This window comes from Solea senegalensis, linkage group LG3 (genome assembly GCF_019176455.1).
Source record: "Solea senegalensis isolate Sse05_10M linkage group LG3, IFAPA_SoseM_1, whole genome shotgun sequence".
NCBI lineage: Eukaryota > Metazoa > Chordata > Actinopteri > Pleuronectiformes > Soleidae > Solea > Solea senegalensis.
The window spans coordinates 8,538,237-8,561,447 of NC_058023.1; the positions used below are offsets into that span (position 1 = coordinate 8,538,237).

General features: G+C 40.8%; 2 protein-coding genes and 1 long non-coding RNA gene across 9 annotated transcripts; 2 read left to right on the forward strand and 1 right to left on the reverse strand.

Annotated features, from left to right (window-relative positions):
• Positions 1-795: 795 nt before the first annotated feature.
• On the forward strand, positions 796-9,701 carry LOC122766527. 7 transcript variants are annotated; one of them, XR_006360080.1, is made up of 7 exons: positions 796-1,745; positions 1,841-1,900; positions 1,995-4,927; positions 5,974-6,001; positions 8,908-9,049; positions 9,140-9,233; positions 9,315-9,701. It is a non-coding gene; the product is annotated as an uncharacterized LOC122766527 (long non-coding RNA). The 7 variants fall into 7 exon arrangements; XR_006360083.1 differs by having other exon boundaries at positions 1,995-4,921; XR_006360085.1 differs by having other exon boundaries at positions 1,995-4,911.
• Positions 9,702-12,932: 3,231 nt separating this feature from the next.
• Positions 12,933-16,122, forward strand: si:dkey-112a7.4. The gene is made up of 3 exons (XM_044021464.1): positions 12,933-13,054; positions 13,362-13,703; positions 14,512-16,122. The coding sequence occupies exons 2-3, from the start codon at positions 13,523-13,525 to the stop codon at positions 14,589-14,591; spliced, it is 261 nt and encodes an 86-aa protein (XP_043877399.1). The 5' UTR covers positions 12,933-13,054; positions 13,362-13,522; the 3' UTR covers positions 14,592-16,122.
• A 1,444-nt stretch (positions 16,123-17,566) lies between these two features.
• On the reverse strand, positions 17,567-20,826 carry cldn7a (claudin 7a). Its single transcript, XM_044020711.1, has 4 exons — positions 20,343-20,826; positions 18,410-18,574; positions 17,886-17,970; positions 17,567-17,739 (listed from the first exon to the last, which is right to left on the reverse strand). Exons 1-4 carry the CDS (start codon positions 20,563-20,565, stop codon positions 17,571-17,573), a joined length of 642 nt encoding a protein of 213 aa, XP_043876646.1. The 5' UTR covers positions 20,566-20,826; the 3' UTR covers positions 17,567-17,570.
• Between the last annotated feature and the right edge of the window lie 2,385 nt (positions 20,827-23,211).

Sequence of the window (23,211 nt, forward strand, 5' to 3'; positions counted from 1 at the left end):
AAATGCACGTTAGAGCTTCATCAGCAATCCACATTAGGATGTCCGAAATACAAAGTGATGGAACGTCATCATTTGAAAACGTTATTGTGAGGATCTCAGAGAACCTACTGCTCTACTGTCCTGGCAGGTGAAACCAGAGATTGGAAAAGGCGCTTTAGTGGGAATTCTACCCACATTGAGCAAGTCTCTTCCATAAGGGCTTGAGCTGACATGTTGGGATTACACAGGAGATTAACAGAGTGGGCATTCTTTTAGGCAGAAAGAAGATAGATATCTGATTCTTCGCCATGTTTCAACTTTATTTCTGAAGCACATTCAAAACAATCAGACTTTTATAATACAAAGCAGTACAATAACAATATAGAATGCTTTAAAAGTTAAAATAAGATCACAATGGGGGCCACACCAGTCCAGGGTCAGGTTGCACACATTTAATCTGTCTATGAATTTGGAGTAATGTGTTCTTAGCTTCTTACAGCTTCCTATAGCTGCATTCACCACATTATATTCTACATATCTGTGCTGCTTTCATTTGCGTCAGTTCAATTACAATGATCCTTATGCGTGTGCATGATTTTTCTGTACTTCCTTTATTATTTTACCTCAAGCCCATTTGTAACCAAACAAAAAAATCTCCTGTGAAAAACTCCATATGTACAGAATTAGATTTGTGTCAATATTTTCAAACAACACTCTTCACGAAGCAAGCAACACTTAATGAATTGAGCAAACAAAAATGAACCACACAATTAAAATACACAAATTGCAAATAAAATGTAAAAACGATGTAATCATTAAAAAATATTGTATTTCATTTGTTTGAAAATAGACTTTTTGTTTGCAATAATTGGGATTTTGTTTACTCAGACTCTACTGGATTTGCTCTCCCTGAAAAAAAGCAATATTTTTGAATGATTAAATCGTTCAAATTTATTTGCAATTTGTGTATTTTGATTGTGTGGTTAATTTTTGCTTGCTCAATTCCTAAAGTGTTGTTTGAAAATAAATATGACTTCATACTCATAATATCATAATTTCAACCAAGTCATTTTGAATAACGAACAACTTCTAGTTTGAGTTTAGGAGCTGCAATAATTTCAAACAACTATATTGTATTATTAGCTGTATGAGCCCTTTATTGGCCTTACAACAGGTAGAAGAGAACTGTGGTCCATCATCTGTGGAAATATAGCACTCATGTGAGGACTGTTGTCATTTAAAACAGCAAATAGCTTTTAAGACACAACAGGTAAGAGCTGCAATAATATACTGGTGAAGTAAAAAGTGCATTTTCAAGGTTGTTTTGCTTCTTTGCGAGTATTTCCGCAGCAGCGGAAGTAATTAGTGCATGATGGCGTGCAGCTGATGACTGAATGTGTATCAGGTGTGTTGGTGGCGCCTTCTCTCTCTTTGTCACTCTTCCACACAGTCAACACGTCGCATCGTCGTTCAGCCGCAGGAAACAAGCAGCAACAGCTCAAACTCAGAAACTTAAAGTCGTTTCTAACTCGACGTTGAAAAATGTTTAGGAGATTCTGACTGAGGAAGAGCGTTTTTATTTTGTTTTTAAAAACGCCGCGCTGCCCACATCACCGCGTGTGACGTCAGACCCTCGAAGTAGCGCCATTAATTCCAACACTGGTGTGGTTATACTTTATATTATAACCTTGTTTAGCGTTACTAATGTGGGCAGAAGGTGTGAGAGTGTTTTATACCTGGCCCAGATTCATGAGTCATCCTGAAAGGTCAGTAACTTCTTTAATTATTTATGTATAATCAGTGCCAGGTGTGGTGCTGGAGTTAAAGTCTGTTGTGTTTTAAATTTAAATTCTTTTTACAGTTCCTCGAGATCATGCTGAGCACACCTGCCTTTACAAAACACCTGAGAATCACTGAACAGGTGAGTGACGCTTTGAATGACAATTACTGCCGAAGTGGAACAACAAACATGTTTATAAAGTGATTATTTTTCTATCTGTTTTTCCTCCCTCAAGGTTGAAACTTCATGAAGATCTTCAAACAGTAAGGGTCATTCTTTTTATCGTGGGTGTTGCTGTACTCCCACTTTATCCTGTTGCTCGGCCATATGTGTACATTTCATATGGCCGCCGTGCCATTGTGACTTGTTCTTTTAGAATAGAATACAATAGAATATCTTTATTTGTCATTGTAACAGGTACAATGAAATTAAGTGCATTCCTATGGACATAAAAAAGCCATATCCCACCCATACGCATCTACATTCATAAGATGTAAAACATAAAAGCTATGCTTTGGTTTTTAACACAGTGATCTATCAACTATTTCGATGGCATGTCCACATCTAAGTCTCCTTTATTTCTTGAACAGCTGTGGAGAATAACACGTGGTACAATAACCGTGAGCAGTGTAAATAATTCAAAATGAGTCCGCCTGTACTCTTTCTGCACTGCCCATTAGTCGAAAGTGCAGTCTTAAATCCATCACCCCCAAAATGTATTGTTCTTTGTGGTTCACTTTAGAAGTGTAGGGCCGGCTTGTCTCTCTCTGCCAAATTGGCTTTCATCTGGAGACTAATTTTCTGTATTTCCGTTTTATCCGTGTCTTATGTTGGGAGGCCTCCCATCAGGGGAATTTAACCTACCCCTGCAAAACTTTGCGACGCTTTTGAAGGATATTTTGAACAGTTTCATGCATGAAATTCACCTAACTTGACAGTTTGATACTTGGAATTCACCGCCCTTGATGGGTCGAGTACTGAATAGATGCGTGTTAGGTTTTCTGGAGACGAGCAAACTTGGCAGAGACAGATTTATTTATGTACCAGTTGTGCACCAAATTCTATCTACTATACCAAGTTATCTGCTATTAACCTACCTGAAATGAAAACATCATACCATGGGGCTATATACTAAGATGTGCAGCTGTTTGTTTTTGCTATGGGACATTGGCTTGTGAGATGTGCCTCAACTTATCAGAATTTGGTCATTTAACGTTACCACGTTTCATTGACTGAGACGACGAAGCATGATTTTATTTTATGATGGGCTCTGGGAAACCTACACACCTGAATATTTTATTGTATCATCATATTATCTGTAACTGTCACCAATCGTCTGACTTACCAAAGGTAATGATCAGGCATCAGTCACTTGCATCACGCTTCCACTAGTCAGCTTGACTTGTCATTTGAGATGATGCTTAATCTAATGTCAGGGTTTGTTGCATGTGAAACTATGATTACCTTGATGTTTGGACAGTCTTCCTCTGCTCCTGATTCTGCAGCCTCTGAAGTTTCTCTCGACTCCAACCCTTGTTAGGCGTCACATAAAATCATCCCACATCCTTGTCCCCATGTCTTTTCTCTTTCTGCAGACTTTGAGCACTCACTGCTGCTGTTGTCACATTTGCTGAAGGTGCCATTTCCTAATTCAGCATGGCTTTTCATGTGTTGAGTAAGATGTGTCATTAGACCACCAAAGCAAACAACTTGATGCTTGATTCAAATTTGCTGTAATGTTAATTAAATAACTGACATTTTCTTAAACGTTTGAGATAAGATTCTGAGCGTCCGTCGTCTGACCCTTTAGTCGGTCAGGGTTTAATGAGCTGGATTTCTGTAACACTACAAGGAACAAGGTAAACTGAGTCGACTCGAGGAGAATTCTCCTTCCCCTTCTTCCCTGTGTGCAATGGAAAACTGACATTGACCCTGACTGTTACATGCCATGGCTGTGCAGTTTCCAAAACCAGACAAGGATCCATCTGGTTCTGTGAATCAGCTCACCATAGCATGGTGTTAGCCCCTTTATATTAGTCATGATTCACTTGTAAACAAAGTGAGTCTGATCTCTTTTGAATATCGAGCAGTGCAAGTTGTAAGCTTTGTCACTGGTCCACTGCCACATCTTACCAAACATGGAAGTCATGCTGAAGTTGGAAACCCTTTGCAGATGTGAAGATGGTAGTGGTGATTGTTGAGAGGCTGCATAAAGAGAATGAGATCCAAGGACAACAATGTGGGATTATTTTCATGTGAAGCCAAATGGGTGTTGAAGCTGTGAGAAACTTTGGGAGAGGCCACAGAGACGAGAGCCGAGGAAGAACTGTCTAGACATCTTGGTGATGGTGGTTTCTCATGTCACTGACCAAGATACTGGATTTAGGGTCGTTCCAAATGACAAGCCTTGATGGCCAGTTAGAGCATGAAGTGAATGTCGGATGTCTGGTTGTTGCTTTTGAGAAAGTCAACAGGTGAATTGTGATGCACCAGTTTGCACACATGCAGGATAGAGGCAGTGTGATGCATTTGTATGTTATCATTAAAATGTTTCAGTCAGGGAAAAGTCATTTTGAGATAATGTGTGGTGCTGATGGCATATTTTTTTTTCGGTGTTATTGAAAGTCCTCAAACCAAAATAATTTCTGTAGCAAAATGTACACCAACCTTTACTTATACAGGGTCTAATACTTGTGCTGAAACTGGTCTTGATAAATTGCTTTACCATTCTAAAACTACACCACAACGGTTGTTATCAAAATGCTCGTTTCTCACTAGAAGCTCCACGTTCTCATAAATTGAATACACTAAACACACGGAGTTGTGCTCATGTAGAATTTCAGGACTCTACTAACAATGCGGAGACGCGGTTTAATTAAAATGTTCGAGCGTTCAGTCTGTATCGAAGAGACTGTAGAAATGGGGGGGAAGCAGGCAGGGGTGAGAATGAGATGCACTCCTGTGGGCCTCGACTGGATCAAAACCAAAGTGAACAGGTGAGATGTGTGCCCCTCAACATTTACAACATTTGATAAGCTGTAGGAGGAATGCAAGCAAAATATCTAATTGTTGTTTTTGACTGAAGGTGCAGAACACAGGGACAAGATGTTGATGGAGGTCTGCCAGTTCAGTGTTCTGTGAATGGATGCAAGGTGTGTTCAGGTACAGGTATGTTCTTTCAGATTGTGTTCACCCCCCATTACCTTTGCCTGCCTTATACTTGCATTAATTAAACAGCCCCAACCTTGATTTGCAAATAAAGAAGAAAAACTTTTGCAATCAATTTTGTATTTGCATGTTTAAAATCAAATTTAATTCAATGGTTTAACCTTTTTAACAGTGGCTGCATAACACAATGACCATTTCCAAATTGTATGATGCATATGTTAAATTTAAAAAATGATGAAATTATTATGAAATAAATGATTGTTCTTGTGACTTGTGGAATCTTAGTTTATTTTTTAAGTTGTTAAATAGGCAAATATGTCCGTGTTTTTTCTTTCACTCACTGCTACCGTTCCCACATTTGCTAAAGGTGCCATTTCCATGTTTTTTCTTTCTTTCTATTCAATTTCATTTATATAGCGCCACATAACGTACATTATTTCAAGGCAATGTACTAAGACAACATCAAGGAGAGCAGAGAAACCTAACATTTCACATAACGAGCAAGCACTAGGCATCAGTGGAGAGAAATTAACTCCCTTTTAACAGGAAGAAATCTCTGACAGAGCCAGACTCAGATGTGCAGCCATCTGCTTCGACCAGTTGGGGTGAAAGGACAAATGGGGGACAGAAGAGAGGTGGGGGACAGAAAGGACAAGAGGGAGATGAGGTAGAGACAGAAGAGAGAGAGAGAGAGACCAGGAGCAGATATACAACAATTGTATGAAGTTACAAGTTTATATAGGACAGTTCTGAGTCAGTGATGACATGTTTATACAACTACAATGCAATTTATAGAAGCAGCAGCAGAGACTGCTAAAAATTATACTGTTATTGACTTAATTATAGCATAATAATAATGCTAATGATATGTATGATAATAATAGTCTTGAATCTGGATCCTGCAACTTGCAAGATGAGGACACAGAGCAAGGAAAGGAAGGAAAGACACAAACTCGGGAGAGAACAAGCATAGATAGATAGAGAGATTAAAAAAAAAGTCATATTCGTACCCTGAGCACTGATGTTGCGTGTGTTTTCCCTCCAAGGTTGAAACTTCATGAAGATCTTCAAACCGTAAGAGACATTTTTGGTGTTCTGGGTGTTGCTTGTTTTGTGACTGATCTTGGTCCTGCATGGTCAGTTGTGTTGAGGAACACAAAGATGGACAGATGTGGAGCAAAGTCTGAAGGTTTTGTTGAAAGTTTAACAGGGCATTGATCTTTTGGGGCCTGTTGCATGACTATGAAGTGGTTTAATGAACTTGATATCTAATGCAAATTTTTTGTTATATCTTCTGTGGGTAAATGTCATTTCTTTATTTTTGGATGGCTGCTATGTCTGCCTCTGTATTCAAGGTTTGTGCCATGAATGATGTTGGCTGCCAGGGCCCCATTTATACCATCTCATGCTTCAGCGCTCATCTACACTGAATGTATCTTGACTGGCCTCTTTGCCACAGTGCCTTAGCTTTAAATCTGTCTGTGTACACAATGGCAGCAAATTGTCCTGATCATGTTTAGTGTCAACAGTGTAAGAATTATTTAAAAAGAAAAAACAAAACAACTATCTGTACTAAAGCTGTCATTTGGGTCACATGTTTCTCTGATATTTGATGGAAAGTATGCCCAATTACATCATACATCTTCATTTTGTACTCATCATGGACTGAAAGTCGTTTACTTAATCTGTTGACCAGTATAATTGATCGTCTTTAATCACTTTAAATGACTAACCACTTAACCTTATAACATTCCTCAACTGTTAACTACTTATGCTTTAGTAACAGGTTGCTCATTCTGATTGTTTGGAGGAGTTTAAATTAGCATTATTGCTGTTAATATCAGTGAAAATATTAATTAATGTTGTAGTGGTAATTCTGCCCCTAGACTGATTTAACCTGCCCATTAGTCGAAAGTGCAGTCTTAAATCCATCACCCCAAAATGTATTGTTCTTTGTGGTTACTTTACTGTAGTGGTGTGGGGTTGGCTTGTCTCTCTGCTAAGTTTGCGTTCATCTGGAGACTAATTTGAAACGTATTCCTGTGTTAGTCGTGTATTATGTTGGGAGGCCTCCCATCAGGGGAATTTAACCTACCCCTGTAAAACCTTGCGACGCTTTTGAAGGATATTTTGAACAGTTTCATACATGAAATTCACCTAACTTGATGTGTAGTATACAGAATAGATGCGTGTTTAGATTCTCTGGAGACGAGCGAACCTGGCAGAGACAGATTGTGTTCCAGTTTTACACCAGATTTTATTTGCTACTAAGTTATCTGTTAACGACTTAAAATGAAAACATAGCATGGGCTGACATTCACAGGATGCTCCAGGGCATTTGTAATGGGGTTATGTAGTAGGATGTGTTAAAGTGACGGGGAGCAGCTGTTCATGTTTGCTATGGGATATTAACTTGTGGGATTTGCCTCATCTTAGTAGGATTTTATCGTATGTCTCAAATGAAATAGTTTTGTAAGAGCTTTGCCAAACCGACACACCTGAATATTTAATTGTATCATCATATTATCTGTAACTTTGTCACCAATCGTCTGACTTACCAAAGGTAATAATCAGGCATCAGTCACTTGCATCACGCTTCCACTAGTCAGCTTGACTTGTCATTTGAGATGATGCTTAATCTAATGTCAGGGTTTGTTGCATGTGAAACTATGATTACCTTGATGTTTGGACAGTCTTCCTCTGCTCCTGATTCTGAAGCCTCCTCTGAAGTTTCTCTCGACTCCAACCCTTGTTAGGCGTCACATAAAATCATCCCACATCGTTGTCCCCATGTCTTTTCTCTTTCTGCAGACTTTGAGCACTCACTGCTGCTGTCGTCACATTTGCTGAAGGTGCCATTTCCTAATTCAGCATGGCTTTTCATGTGTTGAGTAAGATGTGTCATTAGACCACCAAAGCAAACAACTTGATGCTTTATTCAAATTTGCTGTAATGTTGATGATGATATTTTCTAAAACATTTGAGATAAGATTCTGAGCATCTGTCGTCTGACCCTTTAGTCGGTCACGGTTTAATGAGCTGGATTTCTGTAACACTACAAGGAACAAGGTAAACTGAGTCGACTCGAGGAGAATTCTCCTTCCCCTTCTTCCCTGTGTGCAATGGAAAACTGACATTGACCCTGACTGTTACATGCCATGGCTGTGCAGTTTCCAAAACCAGACAAGGATCCATCTGGTTCTGTGAATCAGCTCACCATAGCATGGTGTTAGCCCCTTTATATTAGTCATGATTCACTTGTAAACAAAGTGAGTCTGATCTCTTTTGAATATCGAGCAGTGCAAGTTGTAAGCTTTGTCAGTGGTCCACTGCCACATCTTACCAAACATGGAAGTCATGCTGGAGTTGGAAACCCTTTGCAGATGTGTAGATAGTAGAAGTGATTGTTGAGAGGCTGCATAAAGAGAATGAGATCCAAGGACAACAATGTGGGATTATTTTCATGTGAAGCCAAATGGGTGTTGCCGCTGTGAGAAACTTTGGGAGAGGCCACAGAGTGGAGAGCCGAGGAAGAACTGTCTAGACATCTTGGTGATGGTGGTTTCTCATGTCACTGACCAAGATACTGGATGTAGGGTCGTTCCAAATGACAAGCCTTGATGGCCTGTTAGAGCATGAAGTGAATGTCAGATGTCTGTTGGTTGCTTTTTAGAAAGTCAACAAGGTGGAGGGTGAAGTACCAGTTTTTCAGTGTTGGACCCATGCAGGACAGAGGCAGTGGTGATCTGCTGCACTTGAGTATTTGTATGTTAACATGGAAATGTGTTTCATTTCATCATTTTGAGATAATGGGATCATCTGTGGTTCTGATGGCTTTTATTCTTCCAGTGTCGCTTACCAAAATCTGTAGCAAAATGATAGGTGAAATTCAATCTGACAGCAACCTTTTACTTATACGAATTCTAATACTTGTGCTGAAAATGGTCTTAACGAATGGGTTTCCCATTCTAAAATTACAGCACAGGAGGTTGAGCTCATGTGGAATTGCAGGACTCTGTGGAGACATGGTTTAATTTAAATGTTAGGACATTCAGTCTGTATTGAAGAGACTGTAGAAAGGAGCCCTCCTGTGGGTCTGGATCGGATCAAAACCCATAACAGGTGATTAACAGTTGTGTGCAACCTCAACATTTGATAAACAACAATAGGTGGATTTCAAACAAAATGTCTCATTGTTCTTTTTGACTGAAGGTGCAGAACACATGGGCAGATGTTGATGGAGGCTGTCTGTTCAGTGAATGAATGTAGGACTCGAAAAACCCTCATTGCCACAAGGTGTTTTCAGGTACAGCTATGTTCTTTCAGATTTTATCCATTCCCCTTTAAGTTTGCCGGCCTAATACTTGCATTGTCTCTTTGTTTTCAGATATCCACATTAAAACCTTCTCCCTGCCCCAACAAGAAGTCACCAGCAAACGACTGCTACACGTCTGCCACTGCTCCGTTCTACAAGTAATCAGTGTATTGTACTGTACCACATGAAACCATAGACTATCCCAACACATTATCTACTGCCTGCATTTACAGTTACACATCACTGTGTAAAACTATTCCTACCACTAGACCACAACAAAGCAGAGCACTTGAGATGGTCCATCCCCATCTGTCCAAGTGCTTCTACAGACTCTAAATTCAAGTTGGCTTATCACACCAACAGTTGCTTTCCAACATGGTTTAAAAAGCATATTAATGGATTTATTTCTAATCTTCTGTCATTCAAATTTTTATCTGTATTAAAATGCTCAAAATATAAGCAGCACCATTTTTTTTTTTTTTGCATTTTTCTGGCTTTCTCCTACACACGAGAACAAGGTTAACAGAGTCGACTCATAAGGAGGATTTTTCTCCCTAACCTTCTTCTGTGTGTGAGGGAAATCTAACCGTTGAGTCTCTATCATGTACCATGTTTGTGCTGTTTCCAAAACCAGATAAGGATCCATCTCGTTTTGTGAATCAGCTCAACATGTTAGGACAAAACATAGCCAGTAATTGATGTGAACCGTCTACTGAAGCTACATAAGAGTAGAAAATGTGAGCCTGAAACATTTTGGCAAATCGGGGTGAAGCGTTTTCAAATCTGCATTTTAGTGGTCCACTGTCACACCGTTACAACACAATACAGCACTCTACAGGTCATATCAATAACACACTGGCATCGCCACAATGTCACGGTACAATAAGATTATGCAGTTAGAATGTGTTGATCAATGGATTGTGGTTTCTCTCCGTCTTTCCCCTCTGTTGTCTCTTCCTCCTACCTCTCCTCTCCGACCCCAACCGGCCGAGGCAGATGGCTGCACATTACTGAGTCTGGTTCTGCCAGAGATTTCTTCCTGTCGCAAAGGGAGTTTTTTCTCTCCACTGTTGCCAAGTGCTTGCTCAGTGTGTGTGTTTCTGTTGGGTTTTTCCCCTCCAAAGATGCCTTGAAATGTACTGTACATGCAGAGTTTTCTAAAGTTTTATTCTAATAAAACTTTTGCATAAAATGAGGACCATTTCATTGCATGCATACCAGACCATTTAAAGGTGTAATGGGTGTTTTGGGAAATAGACTCAGTCATGAAGATGAGCTTTTCTCCAGCAATGTCTCTTATCCTAGCGCAGTAGAATATCATTTGATTTATCGGGTTTAAAGAATACTGACACTTTAGAATGTAAACAAAAGTGAAAGTGAACCAAATAAGTTGACAGGTCATACATTCTTTATTGATTTTCAGAATAGATTTGAACTATTAATCTGAGGTTGTATATTTGAAAATATAATTACTGAAAAACCGTATACAGCAAGCTACAAGTTATACTTTGATAACCCACAAAACATAATGGTTTTACAATTCAGCTTTCACAGATTTGAACAAGATTTTCAATCTTTTTCACAAAAAGATGCAGAATATGAATTTTGTCAGTCTTTACCTTTGCAGCATACTAGAGGTATTGATTTAAGGCATAATGTGACCTACTCCTGTGACAAGTCATGTTCGTCACAGTATAGAATGGGGATTTCAATTTTGTGTGATGTGATACATGATGCATTACGAGTCATGCACAAGGTTCTTCACTTCTGGTGCAAAATCCTACTTCCCTCATACCAGTGTGATTGGAAAACCAGGTTGCCATGCAGTGCAGATGGCCTTAAACATTTGAAGCTCTAGACATTTGGATAGGGAACAACAAAAAGTAGAATTAAATGTTTTTTTACTGAATACTAAAACAAACCCACTTACAAAAGCATTGCACTTACTGTGGCGGTCTGTTTTCCTGCAGAGGCATTTGATCAGGTCCATTCTCTCTTTATAGTTTGTGGGTAAGAGCGGGAAGGGACACTTTACCAGGCCGTTGGGGAAAACTGCAGTGCGAATAGAAGTGGTCACTTTAAATTCACAACACAGGAATGCGTGTGTCTTGACAGGACCATGTACAATAGCAGGAAACTGAGCAAAAGGCCTCACATTTATAACCAATAACCAGCTTTGGCTATGACATGCTATGACTTGATTTTCCACTGTGGAATTTTTTTTCGATCAAACCACTGGACCAGTGTACACTCACCTTTGCACCTGCACTTGCGGATGTGCTTTTTGGTCACGTAGAACTCAGATGAAGCTGTAAACAGTGGAAAACTACACTTAAATTATTTGAAACAAATAGATTACTTATCAACCACTAACAGCCTTACGGTCAAATACACATTTACTTATTGACAGAGTGGTGTCGCAGTTTCTTACTAGACAGAGTAGGTTATTTCCTATTAATACGCAGAAAATATTTGAAATACACGTTCTCCTCATTCTTACCTGTGCTGTCATACAAGCTGCCGATCAGAATGATGAGCAGGAGAGTAACGCCTGTGATCCTGGACATGATGGAAGAAGTCGATGTGCAATTTCGCTCCGTGTGTTGGAATAATTCTACGTGAAGTGTAATACAGGCAGTTTTATATGAGCCCAGACCTATGCAGTTTGATCTATGGGCAGATTGTGTCAAGTTTTGTTTTAGAGTCTCTCAACTGTGCATGGATTAACTCATAGAATGTGATGAAGGCAGAGATACCATTTGCGCATTGTTACGCACAAAATATGCATGCAAAACAAACAGAACGTTGGCTGAACTTTCAGAAAAAGGTTGGTTTACACAGAATGTGGTGATCCTCGGGTGTTTTGGTTCAGCATATACTGGCGGCCCTATCAGATGGGGCTGCCCGTATGTGTACCTGTAGAATCACTGGCGTTGTGAAATGACTCGCCTGCAATTCCCCCCAGAAAAGCAGTGGCTGTGGCAAATCATAGTCTAAACATATTAATCGATGCAAAACAAGATCTGCTGATATTTTGGCTTGGAGGAGCATTTTTTCATTACACCAACCTTTACTGTTTCTCACTTTCTCGCATCTCTACAAAAATCAGCCCAACACAAACTAGTTGCCTAACATCTAACTCCTTATTATCTAGTTTTTATACACTGATTCCCTTCCCATTTTATTTGCTATTAGTCTTGACTAAATCTTCTACTTGTTCTCTATATTAGCTTCATCTTCACTGGAGAATATAATCGTGCTCTGCGTCAGCTTGTTGCATCATGTCAGTCAATGAGTAATATATTCTAAAACCTTTGAAAACACTGGACAGCGTCTTTTAAGATGTGTGTCCTGGGTACTTGCCTGCAGATCTGACCAGAACTGCTGCCTCTGGACATTACAATTACATGTCATGTGGGTTTACAGTGACTTATTAAACGGTGCTCGTGATTGGCCGTCGCCTGAGTCACTCTGTCATAACTGGAGGTGCGTAATTACGCCCCGCAGCATCGAAACTTTAACACACGTCCACTGTAATAAGTGTAGCCGAGATCAACCTCGCGGTGACGCACACAGAACGTTATTAGTCGAGACACAATTCGAGGAAATCCTCAAGGCGAGAAAACGACGGGAGGCCCCTTTAAATCGACGCTTCCTCGGCGTTTTGCCAAGAGAGAGAGAGAGAGAGAGAGAGAGAGAGAGAGGGGGAGAGAGGGAGAGAGGGAGACGAGAGCTCTGATAAACAACAACACAGCTCTCGGAAGCCGCTTCTACCGGATTCGGCTCCAAACTGCGGCCTCAGCGAAGAAGAGGTAAGGCCACATTCATCCATACTCAGCAGTGTTTGTGAAGGATTCTGGAGGAAGTTAATGTTGGTTTTATAATCAGGCGCGGAGCGACAGCTCAGACGGAAGACACGTTACTGTCGCGCTCGGCTATTGTAAATGGCCAGGAAGGCATTTGCTACACCTGCTTGTATTGATGCAGCGGAAAGCACACGAGTGCAGTGTTAATTTGAGCGTAAACTGCGCACAAGTGTTTTTGCGCACTTGCCAAAAGCGCACCGCTCGCTGACGCGTGACAGCTATTTTTTGACCAACGTTTTTATTTGATTCTCAGGCGGCGGGGACTTTCTCTGGGTTCTTGGCTGCGTTTTGTCGTCTGTTGTCATACATTCATTGTTGAATGCCATTGCGGAAGTGAGAGGCTTTTCGACACGACGCAAAGCTCCGTGTGTGCGGACATCTAGTGGCCAAACAGGAGAAAGCCGTCCTGTGGACATGTACGGAGCTTCAGGAATCCCCGAGCTCATCCCTCCCAGCGGGCCACCCCGGCAGCCCGGTCCGGCTGGACAGTACAACCCGGGGCACCCACAGGTCAGCGGCCACGGCGGCGGGCCCAACCCTCAGAGACTCGGGCAGAGGGCGCCCAAACTGGGCCAAATCGGCCGGTCAAAGAAAGGTGTGGATGTCACTTTTTAGACCAACCTTTATCCCAGTGAATCCAGTGAATTGTATACATGACACGTGACAGAGTGATGACGTCACTCTCCAGTGGCGTGCCTATACGTTGTCGGGGTCAGAGTGGAAAAAAGAGCCACCTCATTATTAATTGGGGGGTGGCATGACATGACATATAACCACATATAGAATAACAATGTGTCATAGGTCTCGTCTACAAGTTTATTTAAATTTACTCTGTAAAACAGAGATTCAGAGAAATTAGAACGCAAATGCTATTCTTCAATTCTATTGCTGCAAGTTAAAATAGTGCACTGTAAACAGCATAAGGGGCATTATATGCACTTGGGAAAGAAAATAAATGACTGGAACACACTGAAATGAATGAGAATGCCCACACCTCCCATTATGCATTGATGTATTTGGCAAATTCAGCTTTTGTAGTGCTACAATGATGAACTGACCATTTCTGGAGGAAGAACCCATTTTTTTGGAACAACATTGATATTTTAGGATACCTGATAGTCTCGACCTATATGTGGCTAAGGCTTTGCTCAAGTAGACGTTGTTTCGTGTAAACATTTACATAAACTGCTGTTTCTGATAGGCAGTGTGTTTGAAAATGATATTCAAATATCCCAAGTAGTCGTTTGTTTCCTCAGATGTCACTTAAAATGTTTGCAAGATACATATAAAGCTTAAAGTCAACTTCTACATAAATGTGTTTAATCTTCATTTTGACAGTGTCTAATGTTTGAAACTGTTCATTTGCAAATTCCTCACCATTGTCCGTTCCCTCTCTCTCGCAGTGGACTTGGACGATGAAGACCTGGACGACATCATGAACAACAACGGGCAGTGTCCTGTTTCCCTTTCTCCCATCTCCTAAACTTCACCATGAAGTGCCAAATGAAAAAGGTTAAATATGAAATCCCCTGGGAAGGCCAAACCTCAGTCAGTGATCTTGACCTTGATCCTGTCAAGTGTCCTACTGAAGTGTCCGATGGCTCAACGCGGCATAAAACCGGCTCATTTAGTGCCAGCTGAAGCCGAGTCTTTGATTGTACATAATGTTTATTTAACTTAACTTTTGGTCATACTGTGAATTAATTGTACCACATCGGCCCCCCCTCCCCACTTTGCACCTCAGTGGGTGGCAGATTATGAGGACTGGAGAAGGGTTTGGATAAAGAATGTCTATATTTTTTCAGAGCGTCTTAATAAGGGCTATATTTCTAAAGTTGCACTGAGCAAAGGGTCAGATGTAAATCAGCCTCTCGCTGCCTGTTCACTGGTGAAGGTTTCTGATTTTTCTGTGCAATGGTTGTGAGAGGGAACATACGCCTGTTAATGTGTATCACACAGGTAAAACATTAAGCTTTGGTTGTGCAATGACTATCATTCTCTACTCTCACAGTGATGCAAGTGATGTACTATTTTCCAGTGGATGAAAGCTTGCTATTTATAGAAGAAGAAGAAGAAAAAAAAATGACTGCAGCTAATTATTTTTTTTTTATTTTTTTTCAGAACTTGAGATGTGTGTGTTGTCATGGCTTCTACATGGTTTTTACTTGTTTGTGAATGGATATTGCTTCTGTCATCTGTAACTGAGATTTATTGTGTTTCCAAATAGTGCACTTTGTGGGAATGCCTGTTATGTGCAGTGACATGTTACAGAATTCTATGCATGGAGTCTGTTCAAAAGCATCAGGACATGTAACTGGTATATCCTGTTATTAAGGGCTACTGCGTGTAGTAGTATTTCAGACCACGCCACCGGTTTTCTCTTTAGATCATGCTGAGTCAGCTTGGGCTCATTGTTTGCTTGGGCTGCAGACTCAGCAGTAAAGTATCACAACACAACAACAGCACATTTCTGGAGGTTGTGTTTGTTTTCAATGGCATGTTGATCAAAAGGACAGGTGTCAACGTTTGCGGTGGGGCGGGTGGGGGGCTGGGTAGAAATGCCAAAGGATATTTGATGCTGAATCAGATTGACACAACACATGTTTGTGAGCTACAGGCGCATAGCGTCAGTGTGTCTTTAAGGTGTAGACTGACCACTAAAATATAATGTCTGCCTTTACAATTACAGTATGAGACGATGAAAACAAGCAGCCTATGATTTGCTCTTATTGCTGAGACAATCCTAACAGTTTTTTTTTTTTTTTTGGTGGTTTAAAGATTTGCTGTGGACTTTGGAATGACATCATGTCATCTCTGCAATGTCATTTTAAAGATTTGTTACTTATCTGTGAAATTGGGAACTGGTTCACTCCGCATCATGAAAGCACACCATCTCACAGCTCATTCTCGGACTCGGATCATTGTTTTGATCCCGTTCTCATTTGCATGAAAGTGGTCAACTTTTTTGTAATATGCATCTCGAGAAATAAAAGAAGAATCTTTGTGCAGCCTCAGTGAATGCAGTTTAATTTGCTGGATTGAAAAAAAAAACCTAACTCATTTGACTCCATTATAGTAAACACTCCCGTACTGCATGTAGGGTAACAAAATCAGACTTTTTCTGCATTTTGCGCAGTAAAAATTCAGAAACTTATTTTGTCTTTTGCGCTACGTATTTGTTTTTATCTATAAGTTGTGTATAAATATATAAGGGTGCATTAATGAGAAACTCGTCACCTTCATATGGACATGAAAACAACCCTGTACAAGTCAAACTCCAGTACAAGTAAAGGTCACACGTTAGACCCATTTAGCAAGAAGCAAACTACTAAAATTGTGAAGAGGGCCTCTCCCATCTTAAGTTAATGTACATCACTGCTAATATGCTAGCATATGCTGTTTGGTCAAGCTCTATTTCAACAAATCTGCTGTATAATGACCTGTTATATTATGACCACACCATTGACATTGTTGCAGTGTCTTTATTACTGTTGTGCATGTTAAACATTTTCCTTCAGTTTATTATACCAGTATGTGCTAAAATAAGCCATGTGTATAAAATTACATAAAAACAGCAGATGCTTTTTCGAGCATAACACATCTTATATCTCATAAAAAACAAACAAAAAGAAAAACCTTAAAGAAAGCTACAAATGGCCACATTAAACTAGTATGTGAATCTACACAGGAGCAAAAGGCTATGTTTGACTAAATAAATAGAGGCACTTTATCCTCACAGTGGCTCATATGGAAACTATGAGGGCGATCGTGGCACGGTGACTACATCATGAAATATTTCATTGCTGAGCAGGGTTTGTAACAGACCGGTATGAAGAGGTGTGGAACCTGTCGTTGAACGTCGTAGTAAAAGGCCCGTGTGATTCGCTCACCCTACACAGTGAGTCCTGTGTGTGAAGTCACACCCTGCTCACAACATCACAACATTTATTTTCAGAACCACCAACGGCTCGTATAAAACACTGCATTGTCACCCCGACTTGTGTTGTACAAGCCCCCGATTCGTAGCCTAGGCACCAAACTGGGATTGATTACTTTCAATTACACGGCGAACGCTAATAGACGCCATTTCTAACATAGACGTGCAAGTGTTGGCTATAGTAGTATCATTTAGGCTACTATTCATGATGTTGCACCCTGGGGGTTTGTCTATTAAGTCAGGGGATCCAATTATAATGTGTTTGTGAAGCCTTCTTGTAAACAATCGTGGAATGTGTGGACAGAGTGTGAGACATCATTCATGAAATAAGTGAGATTGCAGCTTGATAATCACGGGGGCAATCACAGGCCTGAACACCAAGTACAATAAAAGTCCAATTTCATTTTCTCTGCATCTGTTTATGACATACATCTTCCCGTAAAGCTTCCCGTGTTACTCCTCTGTGGCGCTGCAGGGAGAACTTTGTCCCATGTTCCAGGCGGTGTTCGTGTTCAGGCGAGACATTCAGACGTACTCCTTGGTGCCGCTTTGAGCACCAGAGCGGGAACTGGCCATGGACGGATATTTGGATACCTGCTTCTTCCTTGGACAGGAAGCAGCCAACATGGCCCCACCAAGAACGTCTAAGAGGGAGCCGCCCCAGGCGATGAAGATGGCCGCACCAAACTCAAACCTGAGGGAAAGAGTGGGAAAATTGTTACTTTAGAAGAGACAAGTAAATTCACAACAAGAGTCCCTTTAGTGTGATCCGTTATCGTCTCTATTAGACAATCTAAAGGTCATCATTTCATTCTTGTACTTGTTTTTGATGTCACTCACTTGGTGTTGACAGGAGTGTAGGGATTATAGAACGCCCGGATGACGTTGTGAGCAAACCAGGAGCACGCCACGATGGAACAGAGCCCTAAAAAGAGAGAAAGTCAGCCGTCAGTCCTTTTATCACCAGCGCAGTTCTATAGCTTTTCTATTTCTGATCTCCTCCTTTGACCCCTTATATTAGAACCAGTGCCAGGAACACTGCTCCCGTTCAGTCACGTGACTTCTGAGGGACAAGGGCAGGAGAGTGGGAGGAAAGCTTTTTGGACCAAACATCAAACTTCCTCCTACCTATGATGCAGAGATCTAAGCAACTGTGGGATAGAAGGGTGAGATTGTGCAACTTGGTATATTATATATAGCAACCAGGTCTATGTTAGAGTGTTTTTACCATAGATGATGAACTTCTTACTGGACAATGCAGTCATCACAAGCGTCATCCATTTAGAGAGAATTAATGTTTTTCCTTTGATGCACAACCAAGTACATGTTTGGTATCATGGGTTGTTATAAAGGACCACACTCACCGCCTACGAGGAGGATGATGCCTCCTGTCATGGCCACGCGGGACTTGCGTAGTTTGTCGCTCCCCCCACAGGTAGTGCACTTCATTCCCATACATGCCACACCCAGGCCTGCGACGGACACAATGATGCCGACTATCATCAAGGCACGAGTGGCCTGAAGTGAACCTGATGAAAAAGAACGTTTGAGAAGAAAACGGCCGGCGTTCAGTGAGGCGGAGGCCGAGAATAGATAGATGTATGTTGTGTCAGTGGAATGTGGCCTGAAAAGGTTAAAAATGCATTTGGCAACGAAGACAACGAACAGTAAAAGTCAAATAATGAATCTTATTCACAAAGCGCAAAATAGAAAATGATGTGTAATAAACCACCCATGTCCTATTAAAGAGGCTTTATGAGTGTGTCCAGATGTCGTGAATTAAAATCAAATGGTCCTTTCAGGACAGTTTAATGTTTTCCTAGAAGAGAAACCCTGGGATACACATGAATGGACACTAGGACACAAAGAAAAAAAAAGAAAACCTACAGTCAGGATCCCAGGATCCTCATCTGTCAAACCCCCCCCAGCCCCCTCCCTCGTACTATAAACCTACAATAGGGTGGCCCATCTTCCCCACCCTCTGTCCACCTCAAACCAGTCTGTGCCAGTCTAGGCCATCCCTGCCCTGCCGAAACAAACAAAAACCCTGCAGTGGTCAGGAGGGGGAAGAGTGGTGATGGAAGAGGGACACAGAAGGGAGGAGGATGTAGAGGAGAGAGAGGAAGAGAGGGAGACTCTATAAAATAGTGATAAATGTGAAACAATAAATTCAGGGACGCAGAGTCACAACATGAGTCATTAAACGTTAAGATCATGGGAAAATCCAACCCCAACTGAACTGATCTGGACCATGTTCCATGTTGGTAAAGCAGCTCAACCAAAACCATAGTAATTCACTTAGATCTGAGACCGTAAGATTACAGCGAGCTCCTTGTATGAAATGGCACCAAAGCTTTCTTTGTGTTTCACCGCCACCACGCCTGGATGATAAATCATCTTCTGTTATGAGTGTTGTGGAGTTTACGTGTGAGAAGGTGGGAGGTGGGTTCCCTTGAAGGTGGGTGAGGTTTCTGGGCAAAGCATTTGAACCCGCCTTAGCTTCTTAGTTTCTTTGTCAGACTTTGTTTGTCCTAGCGACGGCTCAACAACCAATTTTCTTGTTCACTGCCAATACGAGTCCCAATATCGGTCTGATTCAGTAGTTGCATCTTTTAAATGCTTTTGTGCTGATGCTTTTACCACCTCAAAAACACAAAGTTCCAACTGCAGAATATGAAGAAACATGGCCCATATTTTTACAGCCCGTACTTCTTGACGCCTATCTGAAATTTAGGGGTTTCACATTTTATATTTTTCGATTTAATATTGGACTAAGTATCATGTCGACTTATCCCCAGTTTTCCCTGTACTTTTCTGTAGGAATCTATACTTATATTATGTTGGTGATAACGGTCTCAGGAGCAGATTACGGTTTTATTTCGGTGAAGCAGGTGCGTCCACAGTTTTTCAGTTTGTGGGGGAAAGAAATATTCGTTTTAAACGAGGCTGAAGTTGGCTTCTGATTTGCAGCGTACCATTCGGGAGTTAAGTCACTTTTACTGTCATTAACATGTGCTAGAAACAGGGTCAAGCCTAAAAATCTCCACATAAAGACCACTTTGGATGAGGATTCAGGTCAAAAACCACAGAACTGGTTTACATTTCCCTAGTGATCCTAAAGACTCTTTAAAACACATTTTCTGATTTGGGAGAATGGGAAAAAAAGGGACATTTCAACATGTAGACCACAATAGGACCATGGGCCAGATGAAAACCACCTTGATCATCCAAGAGAGGCTATAAAGACTCTTTAAAAGACAGTTTGTGGTTTGTGAACGTCTTGTGTTGAATTCTTACTGTCGAGCTGCAGGATGGAGTCATAGATTTTGCACTGGAGCTGTCCGGTGCTCTGGAAGGCGCATGACATCCACAGTCCCTGGTACATGGCCACAGCGGTGATGATGTTGTCCCCGATGTACGCGGACATCTTCCACTGCGGCAGAATAGTCCCAATGATCAGTGCCACGATCCCAATTAACGACAGGAAAAATCCGAGCAGCTGGACACCGGAGTTGGCCATCGCGTTGTCTTTTTAAAGTCCGCTTCTTCTTTTTCTATGTAAAAAAAACAAAAAAACAACAACCCAAAGTTTTATTTCAAATGGATCACGTGTCCGTATCAGCCTCTGCAAAATCGCTTATCTCCGCAGAATGGTCTCAAGTCCTGTTGAAGGTCATTGAAGGATCCGCGTCGCTCTGACTTGTGTCCCGGGGGTCTTGTCTTGTGTCGGGGATGGGCATCACACTGTGGGTGATGGCGTGAAGTGGGTGTGTAATTGTCCTGCAGCGTCCACCAGCTGACTGCTGGAAAACATCAGCTCAGCTTCCAGTGAAGCAACAGGTTGTTCCTCTCTTTCTAACCCTTTTCCAAATGTTTCACACTCATGTTTTTCACCTAATCTCTTTATTTCATGCTAAATATTATTATTAAATACCGTTGTTTGACCACAAACTTTAAAAAAGTGTTCTTTTCAAAAATGATGATACAAAATGTAATTTTTCATGGTCCAGTGTGTAACATTTAGGACAGGGGTCTTCAACTCAAATTGTCACAAGATTTCAACATAAAAGTGTTTTTTTAAAAGTGCTTTTATCTGTCTATCTATCTATCTATATTTATATATGTATATATATATATATATATATATAACAATATATAGGTCATAATTACATATTTATAATGCAAAACCTATCTATTCATGGACAGAAAACACAAATAACTCAAAAAAGTTGATATTATGTGGTGGGCCTAATTAAATCCATCAGAGGTGTTATTGTTTATTATTGTTTATAATAATTTATAAACTTTACACAAGGGCCTTGCTTTTTTGAGGCAGCCATCTTGTGCTGCCACATTTCCACAGCAGCCCCGAAAGGTCTTTTATTTTGAAAAGCCAGTGGATTCTTGGTGAATAGAGAAGTACAGCATCCTTTTTTTGTTCTATGTGGAGATAACTGTAGTTCCTTGAAGCGCGTGCGGACAAACTGAAATTTTAAGGCCAAGGTTATCCTCCATTAGTTGTTAAATTTGCAGTGAAACAGCAGAACGTGGAAAATAAAGGTAATATAACAGTAAACATGCTTAATAAAGACCAGGAAATATGAAACAATTAATATTTTAGAGTCCAGTCACATGTTACTGAGCATCAGTAAAGAGCATCAACAAGGAATATAAACCATCACAATTCTTTTGAGTCTTTTTCTGTCTGTATATGCACGACGTGTGAAACCTCTATGTACGATACACAGTCTCCACTGAGCCAGAACTCGGCTATAACTCAATCCCACCTCTCTGTACAAAGTGGACCAAACGCTTAACTGTCCTTTGAGCCCAGATCATCACTCACATGTTGCTGACAGGCTCTAAGCAGATACATGACCTCTCTGTTTTCACTGAGGTGCTAATGAGTTGCTCTAAACCGCCGGATGACAATACAATACAGAGGTTTATTGTAGAACCTGTATATCCAGTCGGTGAACGTCACACACGGGCCTAGGGATTGAACCTGTTTTCAAACCAACGTGATTAAAAAATAAGGTTTGGCAACAGATAATCTTTGAATAAATGCAAAAAAACAAAAGGGATTGCTTTTTCACAACATCATATGATTGCTCATGAATTTATTTATTTCAAACATGAAAATAAGAGTAAAAACACAGGAGAGTAGAGTCTGAAAAGAACATTATTGTTTAGTATTGACAGTAACAGCACGCCTCAACATGAATAATTATTGATTATTAGTTATTGTTATTCAATTTGTCACTACTGACACTAACACTAGGACAGTGAGACAAAGACCAGGACTACACAAGTTAAATTCTGCTTGCGAAAGAAAATAACATTTCAACCGAGTCAGTTTTCTTGACCCCATTAAATCTTGTGAGAAGAAATGTCCCTGCTGCCTTTTAAAATAAATAAATAGTTAAAATGATATTAATCCAGAGGTACAACCATTGTTGTTCAGTCAACACATCTGTTACATCAGGCCACTTCCTGTAGTGAATCAAGGGGCCTGCAAAACAAGAGACAATAGCAAACATTGTCCATATCAGAGATCCGGCTTAGCTCCGCGGCGTGCGTCACTTCACACTGTGTCTCAACAATAGTTCTACAGCAATGGGAGAGGAAGTAATAAGCCATAAGCTCGCAGGAAGTTATTCCTACCGACAAGTTAATGGGAATGTGCTCACCTACTGACTGCTTTACCTATCAGAGTTAATGAGGTTTTGTGAGGTTTTGCTCTTGAACCTGTCTTTTCCTCTCCCCGCAGACTGTTCTTTCATTTTCTCATGTTCATGCCCTTTCCCTGCACCTTCACCCACTGCCTCTTGTGCTATAAGTCTTTTTTAAAAAGGTTGAGCTGTGGGGGCCAAGGAATGCCAAATTGTTGCCAGGGAAGAATGAGCCAGTAGTTCCAAGTCATCGGTCGCAGTCTGACAGTGACGCGACAGTCGGTGTGTCCTGGATGTGAAAGTGAAAAACAGGTGATGATAGAGAGACGTTCATGTATAGGTTAAAAAAAAAAAGGTGAACACTAACAACTGTGTTGTTGATGTAGAAGAGGAAGATGAGCAGAGGATGATCAGGGGCCAGTCTCAGGCCTACCAGTGCAGTTGCTACCGGTAACCTGATTTATATGATGTCCTCTCGGCTGTTTTTCCACAAA